At 39.1% G+C, this 17,530-nt stretch overlaps 1 protein-coding gene across 3 annotated transcripts; it reads right to left on the bottom strand.

The window, feature by feature from the left end:
- LOC127657714 (trypsin-2-like) lies at positions 1–16,739 on the bottom strand. Of its 3 annotated transcripts, none has more exons than XM_052146558.1 (6): positions 16,664–16,739; positions 16,422–16,572; positions 725–975; positions 458–594; positions 228–329; positions 1–100 (listed from the first exon to the last, which is right to left on the bottom strand). In XM_052146558.1, exons 1-6 carry the CDS (start codon positions 16,701–16,703, stop codon positions 53–55), a joined length of 729 nt encoding a protein of 242 aa, XP_052002518.1. In that variant the 5' UTR covers positions 16,704–16,739; the 3' UTR covers positions 1–52. The 3 variants fall into 3 exon arrangements, with proteins under 3 accessions (XP_052002518.1, XP_052002517.1, XP_052002516.1); XM_052146557.1 differs by lacking the exons at positions 16,422–16,572; positions 16,664–16,739 and adding exons at positions 1,064–1,214; positions 1,344–1,418; XM_052146556.1 differs by lacking the exons at positions 1–100; positions 228–329; positions 458–594; positions 725–975 and adding exons at positions 15,282–15,459; positions 15,586–15,687; positions 15,816–15,952; positions 16,083–16,333.
- Positions 16,740–17,530: the final 791 nt, after the last annotated feature.

The following is a 17,530-nucleotide window of genomic DNA, read 5'->3' as shown; positions in this document are numbered from 1 at the left end:
TGTTTTTAAATGCGTTTATTTTCAAACAGTTTTCTTTCTAGAATACAAAGATTTAGTTTCTGGCCATTGTGTCAGCGATCCATTGGCTGAAGGTGCAGACCTTAGAAAGAAGACAATTTTTAGAGTTAGTTTCATTGCTTCATAAAACAACCACATTGTTTTGAATCAACATGCAATTCACAGTGACTTAAGAGACTTTATTAGAAAATATATACGACTATTATTACCTTGGCATAGACACCAGGATGGTTCTTCTCAGCACAGCCGTAACCCCAGGACACAATACCGTGCAGCTCACCATTGCACACCACAGGGCCTCCGGAGTCACCCTAAGAGAGAGTGAAAAAACAGATGGGTGTTGTTAAAATCGTGTCAAGTAATATTGGTGTCACAATGCAATTCCTTGTCTATGTTTAAATGCCACAAAATGGAAAGCACTGTGTCTGTCATCCTGTACCTGGCAAGAGTCCTTTCCTCCCTCCAGGTATCCAGCACAGAACATGGAGTTGGTGATCATGCCAGGGTAGGAGTTGTTACAGTCACCGTCAGACAAGATAGGGATCTCCAGACACTGAAGCTTGTTGGAATCAGCAGCTACAAAGAAATGAATAATAAAGCAAAAGAGAGGGAGTAAATAGAAGAGCTTTGAGACAGGAAATGTAATTTCATAAGTTTGACATTGAGAACATCTCTGAGGTAATGATATCATCAGCCCTGTACTCACTGGAACTCATGGTGTTTCCCCAGCCGGAGACTCTGCACATTGTGCCAGCAGCAGCACAGCCATTGGGCAGTGCCACAGGCTGCACATACTGATTGAGGGTCACAGGCTTGCTAAGCTTGATCAGCATGATGTCGTTGTCGATGTTCCAGGAGTCATAGTTGGGGTGGCGGATGACTAGGTCAGAGGAGATGAACTGCTCCGAACCTTCAGTAACAACAATGTTGTGCTCGCCCAGACGGACCTCAACGCGTCTTAAAGAGAACATCAAATATGGTTAACAATTTGGATAAATGAACATGTTACTAAACTATTCTAGATAGATCACTTAAAGTCACTTACGACTTGTAGCAGTGAGCAGCAGACACAATCCAGTTCTGATTGACCAGAGAGCCACCGCAGAAATGGTAGCCAGAGTTCAGTGACACCTGCCAGGGCTGGGAATAAGGCTGACACTCATATCCACCAACAATTTTGTCATCTTCCAGTGCAACTACAGAAATGAGTGTGTATATACAGTATATTCACTAAGATGTACAGTATACAGTTGATACACAAAAACTGAGAGGAGTAATTACAGTACAATTATTGTGAGATATCAGTGAGTGCAGTCTCTACTCACAGGCAGCTCCGAGGAGCACCAAGAACACCAAAGACCTCATGACTGCTGATTGAACCCGTTCAATGATGGTCTCACTCTTCACTTGCAGTATTTATAATAAAAAATTTGCTCTAAGGCTATAGATCCATGCCCCAACAGTCTGACTATGACCAATCAGCTCCAAAAGACCTATCTAAAGTCTGATAAGTATTCAAGTTGTCCAGAACACGGTACTCTTGGAAATGTCAGGGAATCTTAAAATTATGATTTCCATGCTTGTAACTGTTTTCTATGACATTTTAAGACTATGGAAATTTCCATAGGGAATATAAATGTTACTAGCTTTGCACATTTCTAAAATATCGGCAAAAAACTGCATTTTGTAGAGTGAAACTAAACCACCATGATAACATCAGTCTGCCTGTTGAGGGACTTTGTAGACATGTGTACACTACTAAGTATAAACCCTTAAATCTATTCATTCAAAACATTGGTAAATGACATACAAATTGAAATCTGCTACAGCAATTTCCTTATGCTATAATAATGAATCCCTCAATAAGCTGTCATTGTTTTCCCTTGAAGAAATACAACATTTCATTTTGATGTTGTTTATTTGTATATTAGGGTTTGTTGGTGTTGCAGATAGTACTGCTCTTTTGACTGTCTTCTACTTCAGTATATTCCTTGATTTGGAACTTGTACAATAAGCTAGTAGATACAGTATATCTCTTATTTATGCTTTTCTACCTGGTGATATATTCTGAGGGTTCTATGTGGAGTTCCAAGTGGCAAATTGCTCAAAATAATACCTTATTTTGCTTTACTGTATATATTTGAAAAAAAAAAAATAAACATCCTGAACAGCGAAAAGCAACCTGTAATTGTAATCCTGTAACATCCTGAGGTACTAATTAGAGCAAAAAGGGTATTTTTAAACAGTAGGAAACTGCACGCAATTGTTTTTCTACATATAATGTGTATATAAATCAGCACAGCAATTGTTGTTACAGTCAGGGAGGTCTAGCAGCTGTGCTGTTGAATATACATATTTTAGGCTTCACAACCTTGACAGCAGGTTTTGCCCCTGAAGCAGACTTTTAGCAGCTGTCCATCTTCTCACCTAACTTTTCCATCTGACTTTGTCTTCTTGGCCTGGAATGTGGCTATATGTACAGGGGCACACTAATTCACAGGCTTACGTGGACTTAACCCTGAACTCTCTAAAAACTCACTTTGGCCATGTCAGATATTTGGATGCACAATTCATTCCTCTGCCTATTTAAAGCAAGCACGTTATTTTGGGTTTATTGGTCATAAGTGAATTTACAATAAATCAAAACAATCATCATTTAAAACAGATGTCTCCTTAAAAGAGTTACAAATGTGTGAGTGTTGTTTTCTGGTCTGATTTGGTGTCAACAATACAAAATTATCATGAACTTGACATATGAGTGTAAAAATAATAAGCTGCTTTTGGAGTGTCCAGGGCATAATGAATACATAGTGGGCAACACAGCATACAGTTGCCATTACTGTTAATAATTGTTTAAAAAAAAAAGTGTAAATGAGATAGATTGTAAGCTACTGATTTCCACTAATAAGGTTATGCATTTGAATGTGTGACTCTTTGAGGTTCAAAATCTATCAAAAACGTATATTTTGTCATATCAAATTGTTTGTGTTGCTTGCTGTGTTTAGCATGTTCTGTGATGTTGTGAGTAAGGAAGGACAGATGTTCTGACAATCTGTCCTACCTCTCAGAATGTGCTACCAACACGCACTGCGTATGCGCAATACGTTTTCTAGCATACGGTATCTAAATATATATATTTTTAAATACTCTAGAACGATATTTGAAATCTACTCAAATGGAACTTTATTTAGCACAAATAACTTGTAGAGTTGTGTAACTGACAAGACATCATTCAAAACACGTTTTTATACATTTATTAAGGTGGTAGTTCATTCTGATGGGGTATCTCAAGCAGACAGGATGTGCTACCCCTGTTTTTACATCATTTGTTAAGGCGGTAGTTCATTCTGATGGGGTATCTCAAGCAGACAGGATGTGCTACCCCTGTTTTTACATCATTTGTTAAGGCGGTAGTTCATTCTGATGGGGTATCTCAAGCAGACAGGATGTGCTACCCCTGTTTTTACATCATTTGTTAAGGCGGTAGTTCATTCTGATGGGGTATATCAAGCAGACAGGATGTGCTACCCCTGTTTTTACATCATTTGTTAAGGCGGTAGTTCATTCTGATGGGGTATCTCAAGCTGACAGGATGTGCTACCCCTGTTTTTACATCATTTGTTAAGGCGGTAGTTCATTCTGATGGGGTATCTCAAGCAGACAGGATGTGCTACCCCTGTTTTTACATCATTTGTTAAGGCGGTAGTTCATTCTGATGGGGTATCTCAAGCAGACAGGATGTGCTACCCTGTTTTTACATCATTTGTTAAGGCGGTAGTTCATTCTGATGGGGTATCTCAAGCAGACAGGATGTGCTACCCCTGTTTTTACATCATTTATTAAGGCGGTAGTTCATTCTGATGGGGTATCTCAAGCTGACAGGATGTGCTACCCCTGTTTTTACATCATTTATTAAGGCGGTAGTTCATTCTGATGGGGTATATCAAGCAGACAGGATGTGCTACCCCTGTTTTTACATCATTTATTAAGGCGGTAGTTCATTCTGATGGGGTATATCAAGCTGACAGGATGTGCTACCCCTGTTTTTACATCATTTGTTAAGGCGGTAGTTCATTCTGATGGGGTATCTCAAGCTGACAGGATGTCCTACCCCTGTTTTTACATCATTTGTTAAGGCGGTAGTTCATTCTGATGGGGTATATCAAGCTGACAGGATGTGCTACCCCTGTTTTTACATCATTTGTTAAGGCGGTAGTTCATTCTGATGGGGTATCTCAAGCTGACAGGATGTGCTACCCCTGTTTTTACATCATTTGTTAAGGCGGTAGTTCATTCTGATGGGGTATCTCAAGCAGACAGGATGTGCTACCCCTGTTTTTACATCATTTGTTAAGGCGGTAGTTCATTCTGATGGGGTATCTCAAGCAGACAGGATGTGCTACCCCTGTTTTTACATCATTTGTTAAGGCGGTAGTTCATTCTGATGGGGTATATCAAGCAGACAGGATGTGCTACCCCTGTTTTTACATCATTTGTTAAGGCGGTAGTTCATTCTGATGGGGTATCTCAAGCAGACAGGATGTGCTACCCCTGTTTTTACATCATTTGTTAAGGCGGTAGTTCATTCTGATGGGGTATCTCAAGCTGACAGGATGTGCTACCCCTGTTTTTACATCATTTGTTAAGGCGGTAGTTCATTCTGATGGGGTATCTCAAGCAGACAGGATGTGCTACCCCTGTTTTTACATCATTTGTTAAGGCGGTAGTTCATTCTGATGGGGTATATCAAGCAGACAGGATGTGCTACCCCTGTTTTACATCATTTGTTAAGGCGGTAGTTCATTCTGATGGGGTATATCAAGCAGACAGGATGTGCTACCCCTGTTTTTACATCATTTGTTAAGGCGGTAGTTCATTCTGATGGGGTATCTCAAGCAGACAGGATGTGCTACCCCTGTTTTTACATCATTTGTTAAGGCGGTAGTTCATTCTGATGGGGTATCTCAAGCAGACAGGATGTGCTACCCCTGTTTTTACATCATTTGTTAAGGCGGTAGTTCATTCTGATGGGGTATCTCAAGCTGACAGGATGTGCTACTCCTGTTTTTACATCATTTGTTAAGGCGGTAGTTCATTCTGATGGGGTATATCAAGCTGACAGGATGTGCTACCCCTGTTTTTACATCATTTGTTAAGGCGGTAGTTCATTCTGATGGGGTATCTCAAGCAGACAGGATGTGCTACCCCTGTTTTTACATCATTTGTTAAGGCGGTAGTTCATTCTGATGGGGTATCTCAAGCAGACAGGATGTGCTACCCCTGTTTTTACATCATTTGTTAAGGCGGTAGTTCATTCTGATGGGGTATCTCAAGCTGACAGGATGTGCTACTCCTGTTTTTACATCATTTGTTAAGGCGGTAGTTCATTCTGATGGGGTATATCAAGCAGACAGGATGTGCTACCCCTGTTTTACATCATTTATTAAGGCGGTAGTTCATTCTGATGGGGTATCTCAAGCAGACAGGATGTGCTACCCCTGTTTTACATCATTTATTAAGGCGGTAGTTCATTCTGATGGGGTATCTCAAGCAGACAGGATGTGCTACCCCTGTTTTTACATCATTTATTAAGGCGGTAGTTCATTCTGATGGGGTATCTCAAGCAGACAGGATGTGCTACCCCTGTTTTTACATCATTTATTAAGGCGGTAGTTCATTCTGATGGGGTATCTCAAGCAGACAGGATGTGCTACCCCTGTTTTTACATCATTTATTAAGGCGGTAGTTCATTCTGATGGGGTATCTCAAGCTGACAGGATGTGCTACCCCTGTTTTTACATCATTTATTAAGGCGGTAGTTCATTCTGATGGGGTATCTCAAGCTCACAGGATGTGCTACCCCTGTTTTTACATCATTTGTTAAGGCGGTAGTTCATTCTGATGGGGTATATCAAGCAGACAGGATGTGCTACCCCTGTTTTTACATCATTTGTTAAGGCGGTAGTTCATTCTGATGGGGTATCTCAAGCTGACAGGATGTGCTACCCCTGTTTTTACATCATTTGTTAAGGCGGTAGTTCATTCTGATGGGGTATATCAAGCAGACAGGATGTGCTACCCCTGTTTTTACATCATTTGTTAAGGCGGTAGTTCATTCTGATGGGGTATATCAAGCAGACAGGATGTGCTACCCCTGTTTTTACATCATTTGTTAAGGCGGTAGTTCATTCTGATGGGGTATCTCAAGCAGACAGGATGTGCTACCCCTGTTTTTACATCATTTGTTAAGGCGGTAGTTCATTCTGATGGGGTATATCAAGCAGACAGGATGTGCTACCCCTGTTTTTACATCATTTGTTAAGGCGGTAGTTCATTCTGATGGGGTATATCAAGCAGACAGGATGTGCTACCCCTGTTTTTACATCATTTGTTAAGGCGGTAGTTCATTCTGATGGGGTATATCAAGCAGACAGGATGTGCTACCCCTGTTTTTACATCATTTGTTAAGGCGGTAGTTCATTCTGATGGGGTATCTCAAGCAGACGTGCTACCCCTGTTTTTACATCATTTGTTAAGGCGGTAGTTCATTCTGATGGGGTATCTCAAGCTGACAGGATGTGCTACCCCTGTTTTTACATCATTTGTTAAGGCGGTAGTTCATTCTGATGGGGTATATCAAGCTGACAGGATGTGCTACCCCTGTTTTTACATCATTTGTTAAGGCGGTAGTTCATTCTGATGGGGTATATCAAGCTGACAGGATGTGCTACCCCTGTTTTTACATCATTTGTTAAGGCGGTAGTTCATTCTGATGGGGTATATCAAGCTGACAGGATGTGCTACCCCTGTTTTTACATCATTTGTTAAGGCGGTAGTTCATTCTGATGGGGTATATCAAGCAGACAGGATGTGCTACCCCTGTTTTTACATCATTTATTAAGGCGGTAGTTCATTCTGATGGGGTATCTCAAGCAGACAGGATGTGCTACCCCTGTTTTTACATCATTTATTAAGGCGGTAGTTCATTCTGATGGGGTATCTCAAGCAGACAGGATGTGCTACCCCTGTTTTTACATCATTTATTAAGGCGGTAGTTCATTCTGATGGGGTATCTCAAGCAGACAGGATGTGCTACCCCTGTTTTTACATCATTTATTAAGGCGGTAGTTCATTCTGATGGGGTATATCAAGCAGACAGGATGTGCTAACCCTGTTTTTACATCATTTATTAAAGCGGTAGTTCATTCTGATGGGGTATCTCAAGCAGACAGGATGTGCTACCCTGTTTTTACATCATTTATTAAGGCGGTAGTTCATTCTGATGGGGTATATCAAGCAGACAGGATGTGCTACCCCTGTTTTTACATCATTTATTAAGGCGGTAGTTCATTCTGATGGGGTATATCAAGCAGACAGGATGTGCTACCCCTGTTTTTACATCATTTATTAAGGCGGTAGTTCATTCTGATGGGGTATCTCAAGCAGACAGGATGTGCTACCCCTGTTTTTACATCATTTATTAAGGCGGTAGTTCATTCTGATGGGGTATCTCAAGCAGACAGGATGTGCTACCCCTGTTTTTACATCATTTATTAAGGCGGTAGTTCATTCTGATGGGGTATATCAAGCAGACAGGATGTGCTACCCCTGTTTTTACATCATTTATTAAGGCGGTAGTTCATTCTGATGGGGTATCTCAAGCAGACAGGATGTGCTACCCCTGTTTTTACATCATTTATTAAGGCGGTAGTTCATTCTGATGGGGTATCTCAAGCAGACAGGATGTGCTACCCCTGTTTTTACATCATTTATTAAGGCGGTAGTTCATTCTGATGGGGTATATCAAGCAGACAGGATGTGCTAACCCTGTTTTTACATCATTTATTAAGGCGGTAGTTCATTCTGATGGGGTATCTCAAGCAGACAGGATGTGCTACCCCTGTTTTTACATCATTTATTAAGGCGGTAGTTCATTCTGATGGGGTATATCAAGCAGACAGGATGTGCTACCCCTGTTTTTACATCATTTATTAAGGCGGTAGTTCATTCTGATGGGGTATCTCAAGCAGACAGGATGTGCTACCCCAGTTCATTCTGATGGGGTATCTCAAGCAGACAGGATGTGCTAACCCTGTTTTTACATCATTTATTAAGGCGGTAGTTCATTCTGATGGGGTATATCAAGCAGACAGGATGTGCTAACCCTGTTTTTACATCATTTATTAAGGCGGTAGTTCATTCTGATGGGGTATATCAAGCAGACAGGATGTGCTAACCCTGTTTTTACATCATTTATTAAGGCGGTAGTTCATTCTGATGGGGTATCTCAAGCAGACAGGATGTGCTACCCCTGTTTTTACATCATTTATTAAGGCGGTAGTTCATTCTGATGGGGTATATCAAGCAGACAGGATGTGCTACCCCTGTTTTTACATCATTTATTAAGGCGGTAGTTCATTCTGATGGGGTATATCAAGCAGACAGGATGTGCTACCCTGTTTTTACATCATTTATTAAGGCGGTAGTTCATTCTGATGGGGTATCTCAAGCAGACAGGATGTGCTACCCCTGTTTTTACATCATTTATTAAGGCGGTAGTTCATTCTGATGGGGTATATCAAGCAGACAGGATGTGCTACCCCTGTTTTTACATCATTTATTAAGGCGGTAGTTCATTCTGATGGGGTATATCAAGCAGACAGGATGTGCTACCCCTGTTTTTACATCATTTATTAAGGCGGTAGTTCATTCTGATGGGGTATCTCAAGCAGACAGGATGTGCTACCCCTGTTTTTACATCATTTATTAAGGCGGTAGTTCATTCTGATGGGGTATATCAAGCAGACAGGATGTGCTACCCCTGTTTTTACATCATTTATTAAGGCGGTAGTTCATTCTGATGGGGTATCTCAAGCAGACAGGATGTGCTACCCCTGTTTTTACATCATTTATTAAGGCGGTAGTTCATTCTGATGGGGTATATCAAGCAGACAGGATGTGCTACCCCTGTTTTTACATCATTTATTAAGGCGGTAGTTCATTCTGATGGGGTATCTCAAGCTGACAGGATGTGCTACCCCTGTTTTTACATCATTTGTTAAGGCGGTAGTTCATTCTGATGGGGTATCTCAAGCTGACAGGATGTGCTACCTCTGTTTTTACATCATTTGTTAAGGCGATAGTTCATTCTGATGGGGTATATCAAGCTGACAGGATGTGCTACCCCTGTTTTTACATCATTTATTAAGGCGGTAGTTCATTCTGATGGGGTATATCAAGCTGACAGGATGTGCTAACCCTGTTTTTACATCATTTATTAAGGTAATAGTTCATTCTGATGGGGTATATCAAGCTGACAGGATGTGCTACCCCTGTTTTTACATCTTTGTTAAGGCGGTTTTTAATATAAATAGTAGCTCATTCTGAGAAAGAAGCACATTTTGTTAGACAATATGACAGCTTGAACTACCGGTAGCACATCCTGAGCGGGTAGGACAGATTGTCAGAACACTGATCTTCATCATACAAGAATGTGTCTGGCTCATTTAATTAATACGTTTAATCGACATAACTCTCTCTTCTCGAGGCAAAATGCCAAAAAAAAAGAAAAAAAGAAAGAAATTAATAAGGAACTTTTTCTTTTTCATTAATTGGCACTTTTTTTTCAAAAATAAGTTTTTAATTTGATATCAGATAAAAAAAACCCCTGTAAAGATCAGCTGATAGCTGGGACAACTGTAACAAAAGTGGGGAACTTGCCCCATTATAATGATTTTAATTTCATGTTATAACAACTGAATTATCATGTGTCTTTAATTTCTTTAAAAAGCCCATATTATGCTTATTTAAAGGTTCATAATTTTATTTTGGGGGTCTACTAGAATAGGTTTACATGCTTTAACGTTCAAAAAAAACACATTTATTTTCCCCTATCTTAAAGGGGTCATGACATGAGAAACCAAATTTGCCTTGATCTTTTGGTATATAAGAGGTCTTTGTATCATTAAAACGTCCTGCAAGTTTAATATTTTAAGACGTCCTCCCCATTCTAAACGAATCATTTATTTAATCAAGCTCAAAATACAGCTCATTCTGGATTCATGGTTAGAAGTGACGTGACAGCGTTTGCATATGACCGCCTCCAGCACAAGATAACTACGCTTTAAGCGCAAGACAACTACGCTCATTTCGTATCGCCGTGCGCCTCACAAGTGTTCAGTCGATGGACAGCGATCTCTGACAGAGACTACTTGTGCACAGGAAAATTACGATGCCACACAGATGTGCTGTTCCTGGCTGTGGTCAAACAAAACCTCTGAATAAGCTGCCGAAAGATCCAGACGTCAGGGAAAAATGGATGCAGTTTATTTTTTATGGACGTCCTAGTCACGGCAGTGTTAACTTAAGTGTTTGTTCTGTACATTTTAAGGATGACTGTTTTGAGAACAAATCTCAATATGATGCTGGCTTTGCCAGAAAACTGTTGCTCAAAGATAAGTCCGTGCCGACTATTCTGGGAACAACGACGACGCAAACTGTAAGTAATCTATTTTAAACTTTAAACTACTTTTTAAAGCACAATTTCATTCATTATGAATAATCACAGTGTTTTTACTTAGTTTACTTGCATATTGTTCTGGCTGGGGCGTCAATAATTGATACATAGGCACTGACGTTAGCCAATCATAACAGTGGGCGTTAACACTGAAGTCTTAAATGGAAAACGCCCCCAAAACAGACTGTTTGAATCAGAGGATGAGAAACAGGGTGGGAAAAGGTCATAAATCACTAGATTTTAAAAGTTTTTCTTAAAAAAAAATATATTAATACTATAATTGCACCTAAGGGAACATAATAATACAATAAAAAAACCCATGTCATGACCCCTTTAATACTCTGGCCAAAACGCTCTGAATTACCTCGTCTCTCAAAAGCCCCCTTTTCAAATAGCTAGTGTGCTCTGACTGGTCAGCAGGCCCAGACTGTTGTGATTGGTCAACCGTGTAGAGCGTGTGTAGGACATGTAACATCTATTACCATAACCGAGTTTCAGCTCCGGAGTCCGGAGGCTTCGTATGGAACCTCAAAGAGGCCTTGCGTTATTATTATTTTTCTGTCTAGTTTTCTCGTCATCTCGAAATAACAAAAAGTTGGTTTCTCGCGATCTCGACTTAATTATTTTCGTGATCTCGACATAACAAAAAGTTGGTTTTAATAAGGCTATTTGGAGGCAACAGCTAAACGCAATACGTCATTACTTTGATCAAGGACTCACTCAAGCTGTCTCTCAGTCATTGACAACATTCAGATTAGTGTCAGATACCTTAGAAGAAGACTATCACGTCTACAACTTTGTCATAGAAAATACAGTGACCCTGAACGTTTGGTCAATTTCATTGCCAGCCAACTTGAGGGACCGGGACGTCTGCATGACTGCGGTCAAGCCAGCCGTGATTTAGATCCGAGTGCGCGCATATTGCAGTTATAACGGTACTTTGCGGAATGCACAGAAAGACTTTCTTCTCCTGTTGAGTGCAGAAGAAAGCGAGTCTTACTCTATTGATGAAAAAGCGTTTATTAAGTGTTTGTGACGTGTTGGTGTTTATTAATATGTTTGATTTAGCCTATGTGAAAGGTGATTGGTTTAGAAGACTCTTGGATAGGGCAGGTGAATATTTTATAACCAAAGTGTAATTAATTAACATAACTTTACATTTACATATAATACATTTTACTTTTCTGCCAAGGATCTCTCATTGTCCTTCATACCTTGTAATAAACTTTGAATTGTAAATCCTGTAGGTCAATTAAAACTGTATAGTGTTTTGAGAAAATTAAAGGCAAAAACAACTTTTTGTTATGCCGAGATCACGAGAAAACTAGACAGAAAAATAATAAGGCCCCTTTGAGCTTCCGTAGTATGTCCGTCAACACCATAGACCATGCCAGCATAGACTGTAAAAAAAAAGTCAACACACTGAAGAGTATATTTTTTTATTTATTTAGGTGCACATGTGGCAACTGTGCCAGAATGCCCAGCGATGTTGAAAACATCTGTTGCAAAGAAATACGAAAGGTAGTACAATAGATTACAACATTATGTAGCTAACTACGTGGAAACACCAACAGCACACATCTAAATCATAACCGTTTTTTGGTAATTACGTTAATATTTTGACTAACGTTGCTGTAACGATGTGTTGGGGAATATTACCAAAGTTATCCTGATTAAAATTGAGGTACTCTGACATGTTCCCTGTTAAAAACCAAATATGTTTTGATTCGTTAAGTTAGCAAATTTTCTGAGAGTAGGCCTACAACAGATTTTGTGAGTACAGACTTCTGTGTTTTTTACATTAACAAATGTGTAAAAATGTGTTTTACTTTTACATGTCTTAGCTGTCATGTTTACTGTAACCGTTCTCCAACAAATCTGCATTCTGCATTATGACCAGTAATGTGATTAAAGTCCTGATTTGACAAAAGAGTCATTTAAACAGAGGTTCACTGTCAGCAGTGACTTTAAACACACAAGGACTGATGTTCTTATGGAGAAATATTTACAAACTAATCATTGTCAAATATTTGTACAGTTGAAAATTACTTTAATTAAAAAGATGGACAGGAGTTGACTGCACTATAAATAGTTGCTCAGTTCAGCAACATCATTGCATTGAAGTAAATGTCCTGTGGCTGGCAGATTTTACACTGTTTTGTAAGAGTAATTTTTTGCATAAAATAATCATCTAATTAATCTGCATTTTAAATCACCTCATTACTGTAATTATATTAGTAATCTACAATATGTAAAAGTTAGCCAAATTCCTATTGGCTCCTTTGAAAACACCATTTTCTTTTAATTAAAAGTTTGACAGTGAGACACAATTTGCTTCCCAGATCAGTATTGCTCCTATGCAGTGATGTTGTCTACAAGCTTTATTCTAAAGAATTGTTTTCTTGTAAGTCAGTGTCATGTTTTCCTTCTTAGGTTGTAAGATGAATGAACCAGTTTCCAGTCCCTCCGACATGCATGGTACACCATCAAGGCTTAGAACACAACTGTTTGAATCCCTACACCCTGTAGAACATCCACAACATTTACAGAGCTGACTATGGACCTTTGAGACGCAGAACAGAAGAACAGTAATTTTTTGTTGCATGTTATAACATACAACTGTGTAAAATAATATCACTAAAATGAGGTATCATTATACCACAATGCCCAAAAAAACAAATGAAGAAATGTGAAATAAATATTGTCCTCAAAATACATTTATTTTTAACAAAATAAAAAAAATAAAACAATTCTAAATACACATTGAAACCTACATAAGTACACATCTAATGCTGTTTTTTTCTGCAAAGGTTAAGTGTCCAATTCTCTCATTAGAGGCTTTAACATCATCTGGCCTATCACAGCTTTGTCAGCTGGTGCTGGGGCTACTTAGTACGGCATGCCAGGGTTGTCATCCCGTCCTGTGTTGTACTCCGTATACGCCAGGAGATTCCTGATCCGGCTGGTCATTACGTTGGTTCCGACCACCCCTTGACTGAGGTGTGAGACATGGTGGGCAATCACTTCTTCCTTTGAGGGTCTCTCAAACTGGGATGACAGATATGTGGGAATGGAGATTCACCAAAGCCTCATCAGGTCATCCACATAATCTGTAAAAAGTATTTCATACAGACAGTCACTTTCTTGTGTTTCTAAATGTACATCTTAAATGATATATAATTGTATTATATTTGTAATAAAAATATATTTTACAACTTACTGTATGTAAGGTCTGTTTTTACTGGCTTCACGGTGCATTCACCCTTCTTTGACTTGGGGTACACGACCTTGTAAACAGCTTGTCCTGCAGATGTTGTTGCTTGATTTTCATTGTAATGAATGACCGCAAGGTACAACCTGCAATAATTAATAATCCATAAATTAATTTTGACACATGACGTAGTAGCCACTAATGAATAACTTTGTTATAAGATGTTACAGAATCCATTATAAAGTGTAGTACCTGAACAACATTCCCATGAAAGGGAAAACCACATTCTTGGGTGCAAAATGCAGGATCAATCTGTGGAAGCCCCCCAGCAGTTATGTCAGCCACTTCTTCAACACCTCACAGTCCTTCATGTGTGCAGTTTTGGCTAGTTTCTTAGAAAAACCTGTTAGAAAGTACATATACAATTAATGAATATTACAGACGTTGTTTCATGAAAACGCATTACAAAAATTGCACTTGAGTGTGTCAGTAATCAACACTGTATGTTATGAGATACACAAGGATGACATTTAACTTTCTCAAAACAATAACATTACATAGCAGGTTAGGTAAAAGTGGGCCAGCAACTGATAAGCAAAACTATTTCAACATAATAAAATTGGCTAGCAGGTTAGCAGAGGCCTACAATTGTGCACTGGGTGTACACAGTAGCTACAACACAAAACTCAGCATTTGAACTCTCGGTAGCAGATAAATCCACAGATAATAAAAAATACTTACAGGTTGTGATCCTGAATCGCCAGATTGTCCCAACAAAGTGGGAACTGCCCCACTGTCTTGAAAATCTGGCATTGAACTGTGCACGGTTCAGGAAGCAGTCCTCAGTAAAATGAAGGGAACACAACAAAAGTTTGTGGTTGTACTGCTGAGGAATAGTGGTAAAAATAAATTTTATCCACTGAAACTTCATATCGTCTTCTTTGGAAGTCCAAACAAAGAGATTTTGCTTTCACAGTGAAGAAAACAGCATCTTCTTGAAATGGCGACAACACTATCCCAACTGATCCTGGCCTCAGCTATAACTATGTTTGTTTGAGGGCGGGACAAATTAGCCCTTAGGCAGGCATTATGCAAATATGTTACATAGTGACATAGATACTTTACGGAAGGAATGGTTGGACTATAAACCAGCTGTTTCATGTAGTTCCTGGGTAGTGTTGTCTGTGGGAGAGAATAACTCCCTTTTGTGTGGACTTTGTGCTTTGTAACTTTGTAGACCTTTTACATGCACAAACAGCTATATTACACACTAAAGGAAAGGTCAAATCCCCAAAAGCATAATGGGGCCTCTTTTAATATTAAATGATGCATCATTATCAAGTACTCTCGAAACTAAAAAATGTTTTTTATATATAACAATTTATCAGTAAATTCACATTAATCTTAAGTGGGTGGTGTACCCCATCTTCCCCAAATGTGAGATTACTTTCATAAATTACCAAGAAATTGCAATATAGTGAACGTTTATTGACGAATGGGAAAAAAATGACATAAGCACTTATGTAAACATAAACGTAATGTTTTCAAATGATTTTATTTTCACACAGATTTGATCTACGATACAAAGAAAAACAAAATTAATGGATTGTAGAATTGGAGGTTACATGAGAGTTTGCTGAAGGTATGATTTGCCTTTTGATAGGCTTTAGTTTCTGGCCATTGTGTCAGCGATCCATTGGCTGAAGATGCAGACCTTGGAAAATATAATATTTTTAGAGTTAGTTTCAGTGCTTCATAAAACAACCACATTGTTTTGAATCAACATGCAATTCACAGTGACTTAAGAGACTTAATTAGAAAATATATACGACTATATTACCTTAGAATAGACACCAGGATGGTTCTTCTCGGCACAGCCGTAACCCCAGGACACAATACCGTGCAGCTCACCATTGCACACCACAGGGCCTCCGGAGTCACCCTAAGAGAGAGTGAAAAAACAGATGGGTGTTGTTAAAATCGTGTCAAGTAATATTGGTGTCACAATGCAATTCCTTGTCTATGTTTAAATGCCACAAAATGGAAAGCACTGTGTCTGTGATCCTGTACCTGGCAAGAGTCCTTTCCTCCCTCCAGGTATCCAGCACAGAACATGGAGTTGGTGATCATGCCAGGGTAGGAGTTGTTACAGTCACCGTCAGACAAGATAGGGATCTCCAGACACTGAAGCTTGTTGGAATCAGCAGCTACAAAGAAATGAATAATAAAGCAAAAGAGAGGGAGTAAATAGAAGAGCTTTGAGACAGGAAATGTAATTTCATAAGTTTGACATTGAGAACATCTCTGAGGTAATGATATCATCAGCCCTGTACTCACTGGAACTCATGGTGTTTCCCCAGCCGGAGACTCTGCACATTGTGCCAGCAGCAGCACAGCCATTGGGCAGTGCCACAGGCTGCACATACTGATTGAGGGTCACAGGCTTGCTAAGCTTGATCAGCATGATGTCGTTGTCGATGTTCCAGGAGTCATAGTTGGGGTGGCGGATGACCAGGTCAGAGGAGATGAACTGCTCCGAACCTTCAGTCACAACAATGTTGTGCTCGCCCAAACGGACCTCAACGCGTCTTAAAGAGAACATCAAATATGGTTAACAATTTGGATAAATGAACCTGTTACTAAACTATTCTAGATAGATCACTTAAAGTCACTTACGACTTGTAGCAGTGAGCAGCAGACACAATCCAGTTCTGATTGACCAGAGAGCCACCGCAGAAATGGTAGCCAGAGTTCAGCGACACCTGCCAGGGCTGGGAATAAGGCTGACACTCATATCCACCAACAATTTTGTCATCTTCCAGAGCAACTACAGAAGTGAAAGGGTATTCTAAGTATATTGACAAAAGTGTACTGTACAATAGAAAATTAATATAAAAAAGAATGCAGTCTCTACTCACAGGCAGCTCCGAGGAGCACCAGGAACACCAAAGACCTCATGACTGCTGATTGAACCCGTTCAATGATGGTCTCACTCTTCACTTGCAGTATTTATAATACTCAAATGGCTATAGATCCACGCCCCAACGTTCTGACTATGACCAATCAGCTCCAAAAGACCTATCTAAAGTCTGATTAGTAAAAAGCTTTCAATGTGTTCCCTTGACGAGATATAATATAACATTTTGAGATTGATTATTTGCATGTTAGTATACGTTGAGATTGAAGATAGAGGAATGATACTCTTTATCTGTTTTTTATTTCAGGATATATATACCTTTTTTTTCTATGCTTTAGAACGTTTAGTTATAAGCTAGTAGATATTCTGTGTATTTATGCTTGTGATATTTTCTGAGATAAATAGTTTTATGTGACAAAAACTTAATCTAACAGTGAAAAGCCACCTGAAAATATCAAATTAGACTATATTGATTTTCTACTTGCACATTTTAGACCTTCATAGCCTTGAAAGCAGGGTTTCTCCCTGAAACAGACTTTCAGCAGCTGTCCATCTTCTCACCGATATTTACATCTGAACCTGTCATGTTTTGCCCGAACATACATTGGAAAATATTTTGTGGCAAATGTCTGAAGTAGATTTTTTTTATATTGCTAGTTATTTATGAGTTGTTTTTTAATACTATTTATTTTGTTGGTAGTTGATAAACAAAATCATGCATGTTCAGAAATAATTTTGATGTGCTTTATGTATTTAATTTGATTTAATCTACTAACTATTTCTACTGACATTATTTGTTCAGTGCAGTCTGGTTAAAATTACAGTAGATGTGGATGCATTTACATGATCTATACAAAAACATTATATC

This window comes from Xyrauchen texanus, chromosome 17, assembly GCF_025860055.1.
Source record: "Xyrauchen texanus isolate HMW12.3.18 chromosome 17, RBS_HiC_50CHRs, whole genome shotgun sequence".
Taxonomy (NCBI): Eukaryota; Metazoa; Chordata; class Actinopteri; order Cypriniformes; family Catostomidae; genus Xyrauchen; species Xyrauchen texanus.
This window is presented reverse-complemented; position numbering and strand designations above follow the sequence as displayed.

Bases quoted from the DNA above. Each gene is read 5' to 3' on its own strand.
- LOC127657714 (XM_052146558.1), bottom strand. From the start codon at position 16,703: ATGAGGTCTTTGGTGTTCCTGGTGCTCCTCGGAGCTGCCT. The intron at 16,573-16,663 runs GTGAGTAGAGAC...TCACTTCTGTAG, and splicing joins GGTGCTCCTCGGAGCTGCCT to TTGCTCTGGAAGATGACAAA. The intron at 101-227 runs GTAATAATAGTC...CTTCTTTCTAAG, and splicing joins ATCCTGGTGTCTATGCCAAG to GTCTGCACCTTCAGCCAATG.